Source organism: Aythya ferina, assembly GCF_964211825.1.
Source record: "Aythya ferina genome assembly, chromosome: 3".
Classification (NCBI taxonomy): Eukaryota; Metazoa; Chordata; class Aves; order Anseriformes; family Anatidae; genus Aythya; species Aythya ferina.
Window position 1 is genome coordinate 50,330,494 of NC_140298.1, and position 17,679 is coordinate 50,348,172.

General features: G+C 35.2%; 1 protein-coding gene across 6 annotated transcripts in view; it reads left to right on the forward strand.

The window, feature by feature from the left end:
• The window catches only part of ADGB (androglobin), a 117,883-nt gene that overhangs the window by 9,326 nt on the left and 90,878 nt on the right, over positions 1 to 17,679 (forward strand). For 5 of the 6 annotated variants that reach the window (XM_084513821.1, XM_084513822.1, XM_084513824.1 and 2 more), the window contains exons 2-7: positions 7,312 to 7,447; positions 9,123 to 9,215; positions 13,121 to 13,192; positions 13,755 to 13,943; positions 14,383 to 14,522; positions 17,428 to 17,514. In XM_084513821.1, the coding sequence (XP_084369947.1) occupies positions 7,312 to 7,447; positions 9,123 to 9,215; positions 13,121 to 13,192; positions 13,755 to 13,943; positions 14,383 to 14,522; positions 17,428 to 17,514 (717 nt within the window). Of the gene's footprint in view, positions 1 to 7,311; positions 7,448 to 9,122; positions 9,216 to 13,120; positions 13,193 to 13,754; positions 13,944 to 14,382; positions 14,523 to 16,739; positions 16,897 to 17,427; positions 17,515 to 17,679 lie in introns of those variants that run through there. The other variant, XM_084513826.1, reaches the window with a different exon arrangement.

Sequence of the window (17,679 nt, forward strand, 5' to 3'; positions counted from 1 at the left end):
AACCTCATCTCTTATGGGTAACTGCACAGTGGTTGAACTTGAAGGTGCTTTCAGTGTTGTGCTGGATTACAACTGCTGGTTACTGTAAATTGTAATGTCTGCTAAAAATTTACATGGAAAAAGTCTGTGGAAAAGATTACCTCTGATCACCATTGTGGCCTTCCTCTGGGCCTGCTCTAACAGCTCCACATCCTTCTTGTGCTGGGTGCCCCAGCCCTGGATGCAGCACTCCAGGTGGGGCTTCACAAGGGCAGAGCAGAGGGTGACAATCCCCTCCCTCGACCTGCTGACCACTCCTCTGTTGATGCAACCCAAGACACAGTTGGCCTTCTGGGCTGCAAGAGCACACCACTGGCTCACGTTGAGGTTTTTGTCCACTAGACACCTCAAATCATTCTTTGTGGTGCTACTCTCAATGAGTTCTCCCAGTCTGTGCTCATGTCTGGGATTTCCCCAATATAGGTGCAGCACCTCGCAGCTGAACGTGTTTGTTCAACCTCATTAGGTTGATGTGAGCTAACTTCTCAAGCTTGTCCAGGTCCCTTTGGATGACATCCCTTCCTTTTGTTGTACTAACTGAACCACTCTGCTTGGTGTCATTTGCAAACTTGCTGAGGGTGCACTCAATCCCACTGTCTATGTCATTGGTAAAGATTTTAAACAGAGATAAGTATGATTTGGTGGGATCTGATTAAGTTCCACTTGAGGCTTGAAGCAGATTTAAATTTTTGGACAACAGACATTGAGGATACTAGTCCAGTTTATCACTGATGCCATATGTTTGCAATTTTTGGATTAGCCATATCCATTTTATGGTTAATTCATCTGTATTTATTGGAAACTGGGCTAGAAAGGGTTTATTGACTGTTTGTGGTACCATTATGACAAAGCACTCCCTGTTCTCTCAAATAATTCAGAAGCAACATAAATCTGTAATGGCCCAGGATTCCAGTGCTTCCAGCTGCAAAGCCAAAGAGTAGAAATGTCTCTGTAGCTTAAAGCTTAACCATCTGAAACAGTGGGAAAAAGGTATCATCATGCAATTGCTTACTTTCTCCAGACATAGGAGTGTTAGTGAGTAAATACATAATGATTTAGGTTCAATTTGGATGAAATTCCCTGGTTCATGATTTTTCTTGAGAAGCTATTTACTGCATCAATGTGCATCTGCAAACGCTTATTGTTCTAATATTAAATTGTAATCCAACAAAAAATAGAGTCATTACTGGAGAGTTTGCATTGTCTTGCCTGAACATAAAACATCCACTTCTAATTTATTTTCTTTTCTTGTCTATTTACTTTGTACATGACACATATTTCTGAGGCTGATGTTTTTGTTAGTCTCAGAAACAAAGGTAAGCACACCTAGAATTTTCTGTATAAGCATTTTCTGGCCAAAAAGATGAAGAGCTTGCTTTCAGCACCTGTGCTTCGTTGGTTGAAATGTTTCAGTGTACACTCTGTATAATAGAACTCCATATAATTTTATCTTTATAGTCAATTTGTAAATGCTATTTTTTTTCCTCTTCTTCCTTTAACTTTTTTTGAGATTCATTCTTTGAGGTGAGAGAATGGGTTCTTCCCAAAGTAAATATGAAAAACATATTGTAAGTTTATAAACATATTATATATTAGCCTACCAGTATGTTGAATTTGTGGTTAACCACATTTCATTCCAGCTAGAAAATTATGTATTCAAATTGTTTTTTCTTGCTAATTGTAATTAAAACAATAAACCCCTTAAGAACTCAGCCTACTGTGATCTGTAGCCTTCAAACTTCATGGGCTTATGGGCGTGAATAGACTAAGTCACGTATCAGTGGCAGTATCACGATAAATGCTATACTCCCTGTTGGTCCTAATTATAGGTCATTCTTTCCCTGTAACTCTAAGCACTGTCAGGAGATCTTGCAGGCAAGCATTGTCCATGAGCCATTAACTGAACTATGCAATCAGATATATGTCTAGACTTCTGTTACAATGAACTGTGCAATAAAGAAAAGCAGCTTTCAGCAGGAGAACTATATAGCAGGAATAGTGCTGCCAAAAGAAAAAAAAAATAATAATTGTGCTTTGAAACTGGAAAGCATTCCTAAAATAATATGTTAGATATTCTGTTTGCTGTGGATTCATCTACTTAAACAGAATTGTCTTTAGCTTCTTTTGAGAGCTCTGTGTAACAGCACTGAAGAAATGGGGTTTCCTGGTGTTCGTGTCAAGGCACGGTAAGTGCTTTGTAAATGAGTTGACCTAAATCCACAGAAGTACTGAGGTGCTCTGTCATGCAGAGATTTTTAGTTCTTAGTTAATTACCTATGTGCCATACAGAAGGCACATTATTATTTTACAGAAGGCACATAAGTATTTTACAGAAGCCAACTAGGAAGAAATGCCAATGAAAGGAGCAAAGCTCAAGTCATATTTAAAAAAACAAGCAAACAAACAAACAAAAAAAAACCATGAGAACAACAAAAAAACATTTGAGTACCAAAATAGTCTGGAAAGAGGTGTGGCAATCTTCCCAGCATTCTTATAGCTGAATCTAAAGTCAGGTTAATCGTTTCAGCAGGAAACACTGGGAGAAGCAAACTCAGAATAGTTACTAGTTTCATAATTTCTAGGGTGCTGTACAAGTATTTGGAGAAACATGACTTCAGATTACTTCTTAGAGTCAGGAGCAGTAAAGAAGGATTTAAAAAGAGATCCTCAATTTGCTGCCTCAGAGAACAACCAGAACCAGCGGATGCTCTGTGATCAAACTGTTAGTGGCTTTTCACACAGAGCTCTGATGGAAAGGGACTAAGGGATGTTTTTCCTTTGTTGTCCTGAGCTTGACAGAGGTATGTGCTATGCAAGATAGGCTTTTCCAGTAAACATACATTATTATTCTCTCCTGAGTTGCATCTGGTGCGAAGGAGTTCTGCAGGCTAAATATTTTGAGTGGTCAGGTGTTTTCCTTTTATTGATATTAAATTTGCTGTGTTTTATGTTATATATATTATTTTTCTTTTGTCATGAGAACAGGTAAATAATTCACTCTTGTCTATACTATTTATTATTTGGTACATTTACACTTTGTTATTCCTCCATTCTCTGAACTGTTGCCTGTCACTGAATTTCCAAAGTTTTGGTTACATTGTTAGGGCAGCTGGAAACAATCAATATTTCATGCAAAAGCCATAATATCCTAAGTGGCATTATACTGTTCTCAAATATTGGGCATCCTGCTCCTAATGTCTTCTAATATTTGGTTTGCCTTCCTTGACTATCCTTGAACAGAGATCCTTATAGATCTATCATAATGACAGGCAGCTCATGACCCTGAAGCATTATCATTAACAGAACTATATAAGCTGTAATCAATTGCTGCTAGCTGGAAGGACAGTGCATTGATCAAACAGAAATTTTATCTGCAAAATGGATGTAGATGTTGACAGACTACAAGACGCAGCTATGACCTCTTGGTGCCCATGTTAGTTTGCACTCGTTTCACTTGACCTGTCACCTCCACTATTTGAAACTAGTTATTTAGTTCAGCTGACATCATTCACATCTGCAGCACATCCCAGAGTCAACAACTTTGGAAAAATTAGTCAGAGATCAACTCTCTTGACTGGAATTGTCACCTGAAACAGGCACTCTTCTTACAAGGACTTGCTATGACTCTAGCTTTGTCTTGGTATATCATATCATCTCTAAAAGTGAGTATGATAAAGCCATCCTCAACAAAATACTTTTGTCTCTCTTCATTAAAAATGCTTATTTAAGAGCTAGATATTACAAGGTTTCTGCTTTGGCAGGCTGGCAGATGAATGACTTGCAGGCCATCTAATACCTTTCATTATCAAGTGCATTTTTCAAATATGCTAAATAGGGTTTTTTTTTGCCTTTTTTTTTTTCATTCTATATAAAAACTTTCTGACAGCTCTGTAGAATCAAGAGCAAAAATATCAAAAGTCTAAATTTTATTCATAAGAACTGATCCAGACTTTGTAAGAAATTCAGCTGATATTTTAAAATGTTAAAGACCAAAATTGGAACAATATTTATAGGGCAACAAATGGAATTAAGCTGAAAATACAGACAGCAAACTCAAAAATAAGTTTTGAAACACATAATGCTTCTACACTAATACTTTGTGTCTTTCTACCATGCTTCTTTGAAAAAATCTCAAGGAAACACCTGTACAACTGGGGCAAGAGACTTGGCACATAGCATTTTTTCCCCCCTCTAGAGCCTGGAAAGCAAACCAAGAATTACCATCTCACCTCCCATTAACATACAGGCAAATTAAAATAAGAAAAAATCCAGATTTCTCTCTCACAAGGTTGAATGTGAGGCTTCATGAACACTCTCTTAGCAAATCTGCAGAAGTATTTGAAATAGTCTCATTCTTGGCAAATTACTTAAGTCTACTTGTTCATCTGACAACTACAAGGATGTTGGCTACATTTAGAAATGAGCATATTACACTTCAAAGTAGTGACACATTAAAAAACTCCTTTAAAAATGACATGCCTATAAAATATAATCACTTGGTATTCATCTTTTCTTTTTAGTATCACTTTAATCTTCTACAGTTTGATCTAGCTTCACGCTGAACACTGTACTTTTGAAGGAAAAAATCCTGGATGAGGCTCACCTCAGAAGACAAAAGTGAAGTGATACAAAACCTGTTGTCATAGGTTTTACAAGCAAATGTCATTACACCTTAGATGCCTTACAATTATTTATTCTGCTCCTTGTACCTGAACTGCGGCCATGCCTTGATTCTTTCCCCCATCCATGAAAGCTCTGAACTTTTAGGCTAGTGTAATTTTTTCTACAAAGTCCTTTAAGTCTTGCCTCCCCTGTCTGATGTAAAAATAAAGTTACTATAAATAACACATGCATATTTTGGTTTTATTTTGGAATTACTGCTTACTGTATTAATAGTAATAACTGTATTGCCCTTGGTGCTTATTAGATCATCTTATCGTAACTAATTCTATTTATTCTTCTTCTGAAGAATGGCAATATGTATGACGAAAAGGAGCAAATCATTTTGCAGTGGAGTTACTGATACTTGGTTAAAAGTTCTCATATGCTTTCCAGATCCTTGTGAACTTGGGTGTTGCCATAGCTTCCACCGTGAGTATCAGAGGTGTTCAGATGCTACTTTTGAAAAACCATTTCAGTGATTAGAGTTTAAAACCACTTACTACCATAGTTAAAGTTTTCAGAATTTATTATTATTATTATTTATTTATTTATTCTTTTTCCTTTGGGTTTTGAAGAGATTAAGAAAAAAGTTCAGCAGCTTTCCTCCCAGGGGACTTTTGGAGGAGAATATGAACCATCTGTTTGTTCTCTGTCCTTTTTCCTAACTAATTTTTTTACTGAGGCCAAAAATTGTTCTTTCCAGCTGCTCAAGCAATCCAAGGGAAGGGACTCATTTTTCTTTACCTTTTCCTGGAAAGAGTCCAACATTCTCATCTCTTTGTGTCTCAACATTAGTTCCCAACTGGGAATATGAGATGCGACATTCCTTATCTCCATCTTTTCCTTCACATTGTTCTTCTGTACATATTGAGGAGTTCAGAGCATCCAGAAGAGTGATAAGAGATAAAAGGGTAAAAGTTTCAGCTCTGAGCCTCATTCACTGTTCTACCAAGTATTAGTTACCTAAATATCATGTCCTGTTACTGAATCATTTATATTAATTATTGACCATCCCAAGAAGTAAGGTCAAGGTGATAGCAGGTATGTGGTTAGTAGTGTATTTTCTGGGATCTGATTGAAACTATGCTCTAGAGTATGATGGTTATTAACATTTCATGAAAATAGTAGACAGTATTTAATGCAAGTTAAAAGATTTGCAGCTTTAACTCTAGGGTAGCAACAGTGTCCAAGAGATAAAATGAAAATGATGAGAATTAAATTGATTTGGTATTCTATTGGGGTATTGTTATGATCTAATTTGTGGTTTATTTTTTAATCTTTAGGACATGCTACCAGTAATGTTGGTGACCATCTAGAACAACCATGTGGAGCACTAATATGGGATGAAGCGTTGGCCTGTGGACAGTTAGCAACATATATCCCACTGTGGAGATAGATAAATAAATTTTAATAGAGTGAATTGAATGAAGACAGATGTCACAATCATTGTATCTACAGAAAAACTAGCATGCAAATATCAAATCATACCATACCACTTAAATGTATCATACTACAGATACAATGGCTGGTTTGTTTAACAGTTTAATAGTTGCTGTTCAGATGCCAATGCTCAGTCTTTTAGTTCTCCAAAATATGCTTTAAGCACACACACATCAGTGCACAACTGAAGTTAGCAGATGCGTACATGGTAACTAGCATGGCTGCTGAGTAGTAATTAAGCCAATCAAAACTTAAGTTCAATTTTGCATCTCGATCCCAAGCTAGAGATCCCAATACGATGTACTACGTCCATCAAAACATCTGTATTTTTTTCTTAGGATGACAATACAAAGCAGATCTTAACAGACCTGGAAATCTAGGAAGAAGGTTTAATAGGTATAAAGCAATGGAACCTTAGAGCAAATAAAACCCAGACAAGCTTTAGATGCAAGAAGTGTCACCTTTGCTAACTTTCTGTTAAGAAATGACATCAATCTCTGAAAGAACATCAACAACAAAAACCTCAATATATCCATATGCAAATAATTAGCCAAAAACCTTGAAGAAGTCATTGATATGGTGGAATCTCTGTTTTTGTTTGTTTGTTTGTTTCTGAACTTCCAAATACAGTCATGGAGACAGTGAGTGCTGATGCATTTTTATCTAATGCCAAGCAAGATTATACGTGACGTAACTTTTTCAGGGGGAGGCTGGTAAAGAGAGTATTTTTTTTTTTCTAATTTTATACACCAATGTAGAAATGGAAAATATTTGAGGAATGTATGAAATAGGAAGAATGGTGCACTACCAGATTACAAATAAATAAAAACAAAAAACAAAAACAAAACAACAAAACAAACAAAAAGGCAAAAACAAACAAATGAACAAAAAGAACAGAGCACCAGTTACTTACCAGTTACAGGAAACTGAGCCCTAGGATTCTGTTTTTGTTCTTCAGCTGTCCCATTTACTTCTGCAGAATTCCTCATACAAAGTATTTGTGTTGGTTTATACCCATTTCGCTTATCTTAGTGACAAAAAGTATTGTAATTACTAACACTATTTTTATTATATTATGTTAAAAAATAATATCTTATTTGATTAAAATCTTTCTACTGTGTTTGCATTATATACTGTTTATTTTTATTAATTTCTCTGGTTGTTTCCCAGGACATCTACGTATCAAGTAGGTAATTCAAGATTTCCTATTTGGCCAGAATGGAATGAAGCTGACATGAATGCAGAAAAATGGGATGCTGGAAAAGTTGGAAAAGAGAAAGAAAAATCTGGAAAAAGTCCTTTTTCAGTAAGTGTGACACAAATGCACTTCTTTTTACCATGTGGGTTTTTGTACCTCTTTAATTTCTCAGTAACTCAAAATAATTGTCATTGATAAGTATATTCATTTCCAACTTTTTTTTTCATTAAATTTAAATAGTTGCCTACCAAATTAAATGCATAAACTAAATGCATTGTGCATTGTTTCATTGTTGCATCTGTTAATGTAAGTGTGCACTATTAGCACATTAATGGTTTAAAAAACCCCAAACCCCCAGATCTATTTCATAACATAATTAAAACTGGGGATTTGGGAAGAAGCCAGACTGTCCTAACAGGCTGGAGCAAACTCTTTGCAGTTTTTGGGGGCAAAAAAGCTTGGTGCATCCATCTTTGCAAAGTTTTTATGGGGAAAAAATGCAAGTTGATCTCTTTTCTTCTGCATGCCTCAGTTTGTGGACATGTGAAACACTGCAGTTCCAGAGTGCAGAGAACAGTTTGAGGTGATACAGTTATATTGTGTATAGCAAATCACCTACCATATGCAGAAAAAAAAATCCTAAGTCTTTCCAATTTTGGAACCATGTTTGAACCTCATCTGGATTTTTAATTCTTCAAACTGATTTTGCTTCCTTTGTGTACTTTAAATATTTTGTTGCAGATTGGTATGTTGAAGGAACTTACACAATGAAGCAAGCAAGAAAAAACGTGGGAAAATACTGTTTGGGGGACTTTGGTTTGGTTTTATATTGCTTGTTTTTTTTTTTTTTTTTTTTTTTGTTTTGTTTTGTTTTGTTTTGTTTTGTTTTTGTTTTGTTTTTTGTTTTATGATTTTGAGATATATTTTCTTTAGCTTCCCTTTAATCAGTAAGTACTTAAAACATCAAATGTTTTCCACCCTAGAAACTCTTTTTCAGTTGGTCTGTAGAAGATCAGTAGTACATAGTATAGGCTATGAAACACACAGAAAAGGATAATACGCCTAAAACTTATTTAAAAATCCAGACACAAGTAGAATGCACTAACCACGTAAATTAGTTTCTCAGTCAATGCAAGCAGTATCAGAGCCTCATCCTACACTGTGCTATTAAGTAAACAGGTGTTGTATATCCTGATGCCTTCTGTTTATGCGGAGAAGTATCACTTTGGAAATGGACATTTGAAAAGTATATGAAGCCCTTCCTTTAACGGGCTAATTCTTGAGGCTGTATAATTATATCTCTCTTTGATTTCCATGGCAGTTTTAAATGCTTGGAGTCTGCTTTGTTGGTGTGTAAATATTGCTTTAGGAATTTAATTTCAGTCTTCAGTTTAAAAAAAAATAAAATTGAGAAATAGTGAGTTAGAAAAGTATTTAGAAATAATTTGGTAGAAAGGTGTCTGAATTAAAACCTTATAAAGGTTTTGTGGAAATTTTTCTCAATGGTGAGAAAGAAGGAAAACATTTCATATAGACCTGGTTAGACAGTGCAGACCACATAGCTCTCTCTGAATAATATAATCAGCTTTTTTTTTTCTGAATTCTCAGTTTGGACTTCACACTGTTTCAGTTCAGAGTTATAGAAACTATTAATACCTTTTAATGTTATTCTTACCCTGAAGTGAATTATCATGTGAACAATGAATTATTTTAAATATTGTGAAAGATACAACAGTATAATTAGTTTTAAAAAGTGTTCCTTTTTTATGCATATTTTATATAGCATGTCTTTGATGATCCTGAAGGAAAAATAGGATTGCCAGCCTCATTAAAAGTGCATTCTTGGAAACGGCCACAGGAGTTTTTAACAAATAAGGTAAGAAACTAGCAAGATTGGAGTGGACCATTGTGCACCCAGGAGATGGTGATCTGTACAGTGGTTAACCTGCATGGGCCCTGGCCTCTGCTACACTGTGCTGCGGGCACAACATGACTGTAGGACAAGCTCAGCCAGCACATTGAAACAGAGGAGTTGGTAGGCATCTCCCACTTGATATCAGCCACCTGCATGTTCTTGCCTTTATCTAGAAGGGCAGCAAGAAGTGTGGATATCCCTTCTGCTTGATGATAGAAGTGATGAACAGAGCTTGTAAGAAAGACCTGTGAGAGCTAAAATGCTATAACAGGTCAATAACACCAAAATGGAGTAACCCATTCTACAGGGGAGGTCTGCACAGCGTGCTGTGTGTGGAGAAGAGGCCTGTTTGCTGCTGCATATCTTCTCAGCATAGAAACATAGAACAGCTTGGGTTGGGAGGGACCTTAAAGGTCTTAATCACTTCCTTTATAGTGTTAACTCTAATAAATAGAAGGTTAAATGAAACTTTACAGGCTGAGTGCACCAGCACCTCTTGGTGCAAGACATCATGGTAGTGTACCCTTCCAACTCTGCTTTGCTTTTTTTCCTTCCATGTTCATTTAGAAGACACCTGGTGAGAGAGATGTCTTCCTGTTTTTCTTCGTGTTCCTGTTTTCTTACTTTTAAAAATCAGTGTTATGGCAAATCAAGTTCCCTTTGTTCCAGCTAAGGCATCTTGAACAGACATATGAAGTAAATATCTATCCTGAAACTATGGACTAGCTTTACCAGAAATACAATACTTTTTCTCACTCTCCCACCTTAAATATTGCATTTCTCCAGTATGCATTCAGAACATGTCCACATCTTTGACAGTACTTGTCTGGAAGGTAAACATAACATTTTAAAATTGTGCAAAGCTCTTCTTCACTTTCTTTTTAAAATGAATTGCAAAGTAAATAAGCAGCCTACCATTTTAAAGGTTGGAGTGTTCTTCAGTGCTGTTGCTAATCTTAAGGTTTAAACATTTTTTTTCTTTAGATTAAATGTTGAAGTTTTTAAACACTGTGACCACCATTAAAACTTTTTTTTAGTCTTGTCAGTTTTCCTTTTGTCAGCTTGTCAGTTTTATTTCTTATTAGCTAAACACTAAGCAGCTCCAAGATTCATTTTTAATGGAGGAATGGGAGGAGAAGTCAGGGGAGTAATTGACAAGACCAAAAGATTGGATGAGAAATGCTGCCAACATACATAAACTGAGTAGAGGGATCTGAAGGATAAGGGCAGGACAGCTGGCAGCCCAGAAAGCCATGGAAACATGTATCTGTATTAAAAATAGCTTTTAGACTATCTTTAGAGCACCGTGAAGAAAGCAATTACTTTCTTTAAGACCTGACTAAAACTTTGGTGTTTGTTGTTTTAATACAACATATTTTGGATCAAGTAGTTATGATTACTAGGAATATTGTAAGTCATTCAATATTAATGCTAACTTCAAGTGATGAAATACTATTAAGATGATATATGTTACTGCCTAATCTATAAGTAACTAGAAATAAAGAGTAAACAATGCTATTTAGTGCGTTAAGGAAAGAATCAAGCTGTAACCACCACTAAGTGATGAGAGGCACAGAGATATTTAGTTTGATAAATTACAATCCTATTACTTCTAAACTGCTTACGTAAAGAAAACTCTGTACGCAAGTGACAGTCATCAAAACTACATGTAATGTAGTTAATCATAGAATCATAGAATGGCTCGTGTTGGAAGGGACCTTAAAGGTCATCTAACTCCAAACCCCTTGCTATAGGCAGGGATGTCGCCCACTAGATCAGGTTGGCCAAGGCCCCATCCAACGTGGCCTTGAACACCTCCAACACCTCCAGGGATGGTGAATCCACAGCTTCTCTGGGCAACCTTTTCCAGTGCCTCACTATCATTACAGTGAAGAATTTCCTCCTAATGTCTAAAGGTTTAATAAAGTCAGTGTTCATACTGACGAATGCTTATATTTCTACTGGTGTTACCAAGACTGAATTCAGACATGAATAATGTTGCTTAAAAAATATCTGTAATTATATTTTGAGTTGAACTCTTGAAAACATGTGTTACTATTAGGAGAAAAAAACAATTAAGTTTTGGGAAAGTGGTCCTCTGTCTAATGTTCATCCACTTCTGATGAGCCAGTCAGCTTGCTATAGAAGAAACAGAAAACTCAGTTATTATCCCTCCCCACCCCACCAACATCCACACAAAAGGGGAGGAGTGGGGGCAGAAAGAAATGTATTATTGTCTCTTGGTTTAATGGACTGAAACAACTAATTGGGGGTCAAAGTAAATGAGGAAAAAGAAGGGACAACATAGAACAACTCCTTTTAACAACAGCAAATCGTTGAATTGGTTTAGCCATCTTGTTCTAACCCTCACTCTTTAATTTAAACTGAAGTTCTTGCACACTACTTTTAGGTAAATTATCCTAAAGATAACTGTGACCACATAATGAGTGATGACTATGGAAACCTGATATATTTTAATTTCCTGCCTTAATTGCACACAGTAATGTCATACTTGGAAACATATCATAAATATCTTGTGATTAATAAATGAATACAATTTATTTAGTTATTTAGTGTTAAGTATACAAAATGTATGAAGTATAAAATTTTTCATTAACCATTTTCTTTATCATATCTTGACAGTAGAGAAAAGAGAAAGTAAATAAAAATCAGTAAAGTCTGTTTGCAAAATAAATCATTAAGTTGATAACTTGGGTCTTTGTGAATTATCTTTCTGACCTCTTGTAGTGAGTCTTTGCAATTAAAGAGCTGGGAGCATAGATGGTCCTTCAGGTTGTTTTGTAGAACTTAAGCATATTTCAAAAATACATTGCATTTTTTATATTTAAAATATATTTGCAAATTATTTGTAATGACTTTTGATAACACTGACTTGAAAATAATTATGTTGCACTTTCTCCTTGATAATGTATTTGAAATTATTCTGTTAAACATGAATGCAAGTTTTTCTTATGGAATTTCTTACTCCATAAGAAAAACTTGCATTCATATTTAACAGAATCATTTTAAATGATCTTTATCAAAAAAAATAAGACCAGAAAAGGGTAATAAAAAAAGTCTAGGCTACTGCATGTCACAGGAAATTAAGATTCATCCTTGTTTTGCTCTAATGAACTAATGAATTTAGTTAGCCTAAAATATTTCCATTCTCAAATTGCTAAACTATTGTGTGTCACAGGCATAGAGAGTAATAGATAAAGCGGCACAGACAATTAAGTGAGTTGTGTTCCTAGGCCAAATGCATGGTGTAAGGGAATCAGAAAAGAAAGATGCCAGACACCTGTCAGCCTGGCTGGAGGGAAAATTCTTAGAATTAGAACTTTAATCTAATTAGTTCAAACCTGCACCTATGAGGAAAAGTAATCTTAGGCAAATTTGTTTTCTGCTCTTTGATGGTACTGTATTGCCCCTTGCAGTATCAAAGTTGGACAAACTTTTAGCATTCAGTAAGACGTTAAGAAAACAAGCAAACCATACTTCTAAGAGATCCTTTGAACCTTGGTGGAGGGCCAAGGAAATCACAACATTATGATCACTATTGAAGTGCAGAACTGCTAATACTATGAAAAATTTGAGGAAATTTCAATTTATATAGTTATGTATTTATTTCGTTTGATATTTTTTAAATCTTTTGGTAAGAATAATGATTCCTTTGAATTCTGAACATCTGTATTTTGACACTTTTAAGAAATACCAAGTCAGGTAAAAGATTTGTAAACCGAAAACCTTGAGTTTGCAAATATCATGCAAAACATCTAGTTTTTGTATGTCACTAACATGAAATTCATTTCATTTTTTTCCTGATAATATATCTATGGACTTTTAACTAATTTACTTTCTCCTAGATTCCTATGGTGGTCAAAAATGAAAACTCATGTGATCTTTTTTTAGGAAATGAACATTTATTTTGTAGTGAGGTAGGTAGAAATGTGTGAATATCTGTTTATTTATTTCTTCTTCTCATGTCTTTTTAATCTTTGCTGTCCACAGAACCACCAATTTATTTTATTTCAAGTTTGTTGTAGTAAAAATTATTCTTATTCTTGTTCATATATACCATTTTACATGTAAGAAAGCCTGGTATTACTTTTAAAACTGTAGCATACATCCATAATCTGTATGTTAGAAAAGCACACTCTGAAGCATTATTAGTTAAAACTTGTATTTCATGTGTTAAAAATTTGTTATAATATGAAATCACATGTACCCATTTTTCTTTGGTAAATGATAAGCAGCATCATTTCTATTGTGTTTTTACCTATTTACAGAAGGTTTCGTGTCATTGTAGATAGATATGATTTTAAGAAAAATTGTGCCAGTATTTTTTTTAAATTATTTTCTTTTGCATGAATCATAGCTTTTATGTCACTCCTTCCTTTAAAACAGAAGCTATTTTATTCTTTCATCATTGTAATATAACTTGATTTTATTTTCTTAGAAGATGTAAGTAAATTTTTTTTTACATATTTCTGTTTTCAGATGATGAGATGGATTATAAGTGAAATATGTGCAGTCTGGAGGATGTATAATGGAAAGGACTTAACTAATGGAACATCCACGGTATTTTGGAAACCATGGGAACATATTTATGCCTTATGTAAAGCCACTAAGGGACACATGCCTCTATACAATAGCTATGGCAAATACATAGTGAAACTTTATTGGATGGTGAGTATTTACTTTCAGCAATGTAAAATTCTGTGCAGCTAGTGTGGCAAATTTTAATGGTTAGGAGAAGTATTTGTAATTACTGAAAAGATATACAAACAAAATTGTGTTGATAAATTGTTGATGCCTGTTAATGACGATTCATTGTACAGTGTATGTGATTTTTGTACAACATAGAACCTAATAAAACACAATTGTCACTTAGTAAGACAAAATTATTTTTGCAGGTTAAGTAGAATAGCTGCAATTAATCTCTTAAAAAAAAAAAAGAATAAAATGATATTACTACTGTTTCAGTGTTTCTTAGATATTATATGAGTACTTGTTTTAAAGCTATCTGTAATGTAAATCAAAGTGCAGTAGAATTGGATTCTTGGGGAAACATACAAAGTACTCTTCTTTTCTTTTTTTTTTTTTTTTTTTTCCCCTTCCACCTTAGGGGTGCTGGAGAAAGATCACCGTCGACGATACTATGCCTTTCGATGAAGAAGATAATTTGTTACTACCAGCTACAACCTCTCAAATTGAACTTTGGCCAATGCTGCTGTCCAAAGCTATCATTAAGCTGGCAAATACTAGGTATGTTTAGTCAGCTCACTTTCAGTTTATTTTGTGAAGTCACGTGGAATTTGAAAAGAGAACTGTTTTAGTATATGTGGAAAATGTATTTTACTAAAAGTTTTGTAATGAGAAATATACGCTTTTGTGAATGCTGATGAAGTAAATCGGTAAAACAAGAGTCTCTGTGGATAAGGAAGGCAGAGTTTTTCCTTTTTAAACGTGTCTGTGTATTCATGCACCTAAAACTTTTGGGAAAAAAAAAAAAAAAAAAAAAAAAGTTACCTCTCTATCTGCTTTATTTCTTTTCCATTATTCCCAAAGGCTTCACATGTGGTTTTCTGCCAAATGGCAATAGACAAGACATTTTAACAAAGTAGTGCTTCAGGTGGTATGGACGATTAATATATTGCATGTTTATAAGAAAATACAGTAGAAACAAAATACGTTTTTGATACATCCAGCTACTAGTTAAATTTAGAATTAAAATAAGTTGCTAGAAAATGCCTTTACAAATTGGAAGAGAAGAGAATATAATGGAGCCTGATCCAAGAGGACTGAAGATGGTAATCTTTAGTGTCCTTGATGGTTGTCCTATTGGGACTGTCACTGTCCTGGTTTCAGTTAGGACAGAGTTGATTTTCTTCCTAGTAGCTGGTAGAATGCTATGTTTTGGCTTAGGATGTGAAGAGTGCTGATAACACCCCAATGTTTAATTGTTGCAGAGCAGTGCTTATACTAAGCCAAGGACATCTCAGCCTCTTGCTCTGTCCTGCCAACAGGCAGGCTGGGGGTGCAGTAAGAGCTGGGAGGGGACAGACCCAGGACAGGTGACCCAAACTAGCCAAAGGGGTATTCCATACCATCTGACGTCATGCTAAACAATATATAGGGGTGGCTAGCTAGGGGAGGGGGCCGGACTGCTCGGGGTTAGGCTGGGCATCGGTCAGCGGGTGGTGAGCAATTGCATTGTGCATCACTTGTTTGTACATATTAGTAGTAGTAGTACTATTATCATCATTGTATGCCCGTTGGCAGGATAGAGCAAGAAGCTGAGATGTCCTTGGCTTAGTATAAGCACTGCTCTGCAACAATTAAACATTGGGGTGTTATCAGCACTCTTCTCATCCTAAGCCAAAACATAGCATTCTACCAGCTACTAGGAAGAAAATTAACTCTGTTCTAACTGAAACCAGGACAGTCACATACTTTCAAAGTGAAAGAGATAAAGGACTGCAGAGACAGAATATTTGCCCCCCTCTGGGACAGGCAAAAGGGGATCCTGTTTTCAAAGGCAGGAAAGAAAATCTCATTCCCCCAGCTGAAGAGGAGCTGCAATACATTCTGATGGGGTTTCTGCTCCAGCTCACCTTTAAAAGAGCATAGACTCACAGTGGAAACAGAATGTAGAAGAGGAAAGAGGCACTCAAGATCATTGTTACAAGAGAGGAAAATATGCTTTGGAAAAATAAAAAAGGGGTTCAGTGTAATTTAAAATTCTTAAAATTATACTCTTTTTAATTCAACATGATCCTTACAATTATTAGTACTTTTGACTAGAATAAAAAGGGAAAGCAGTGATGTATCATGAAGTACAGTATAAATTACAGTCTTTATTTTTTGTGCATTTTTATGAAGGGTATATTTAGAGGGCCAGGTATTGTGTATTATACCTTATGTTTAAGATTTATCAGACCTGTAAGTGTTATAGGAGTTCAATTACTTACTTCGTGTACCAGGTTATTTTCTGTGCTTTGCTAGGTATTTCTTTTGATTAGGTATATTTTAATACATTAATGTTACATATTCTTTCAAATGACAAAATGTACAAATTCAAACGTGAGACATATAAGAGCTTTTATTTTAAACGGTAACAAAAGTAAACATTATAGATATGAATATATGATATAGTTATATATATATATTAAGCTTGCAGAATGTTTTGCAGCATTTATTAGAAAAGCAACGTATTATTTAGAGATGCTTGACCTAAAAGAAATAAAGCTTTTAAAATGCAGTATGGAAAATAGAGTATTATAAGATACTTCTGACACTTTTGCTTTTAGTGCTGCTGTTGTGGGCTGTGTGGTGATCCACTTGCAAAAAAGTGACCTGGAAATTGGCCCATGGTACAATCAATTGGCAATTAGGGCCACAGGTTCCTGTGAGACGAGTAATGACCACCAGGTGTTTAAATTATTAAACTTCAGAAAAGAATTCAAATACTGAGCTGGATAGTCAAGCCTTCTTGTTCTGGTTATATCAACAGTCATTTTTGTCAAAAGAATGATCTAGAGTATTTCCACATTGACCAGGGAGTTGCCTATAGCTGCCTGTAAACTCTGCCGGAGAGCATTTGAAATCCAACGTTTCTCCAGAGCACAAGAATGGCTAGGTGCTTGCACTTTTAGCCTTGGTCCTCTCAGGATCTTCTTACAGAATTATTTCCAGAGAGTAGGAAACTATATCCATTTGAGAGAGTTGACTGTGATATACTGGAAATACTGCCAACTGTTAATAATCTGGGATTTGGAGCAGCTCTTCAGGAAAGGGAAGTTCTAGATTCAAATCCCCCATGGGTCTGGTGGGATTTGAAACCCACCAAAAAAAACAACCTTGCAAAAAGAGAAAGAGTCTCTACTTCATACAAGTATACATAAGATGCTTGCTAACCATACTGAAACTGCTTTTGTACAAGTGGGAACGCTATGATGGGCATGATGCAAAGGCACAGCAGGAAACTTGAATTTTTAGGCTAGTAGTCAGCTATAAATTGGAAAACTAAAATTACCATTAAAACTTGTTTTTCAGCAGTCTTATTTTCTGTTTGGGCCTTGTACTGCTTCTACAGAAAGCAACATAGACTACAAGATTTGATGAGCTGGTTATATTATATTTCTGTGTAATGGTAGTTTTTGTATTACAGTACACAAGAAAATGGAAAAAGAGAGCTGGAGGAATTTACAGTTCTACATGCACTGACTGGATGGATACCAGAAGTTATTCCTCTCCAGTAAGTTCTTCTATTAAATATTTTTCATAACGTTAAATATTTACTTCTGTAAAACATTATGTAAAATAAAGCTGCGCCGTGCAAGTCCTTTAGCATCAGTTTTGCAGAATGTAAGGTTTTAATTCTAGAACTTGCCTTCTAGGAAAGCATTTTTTTTAGTGTTTT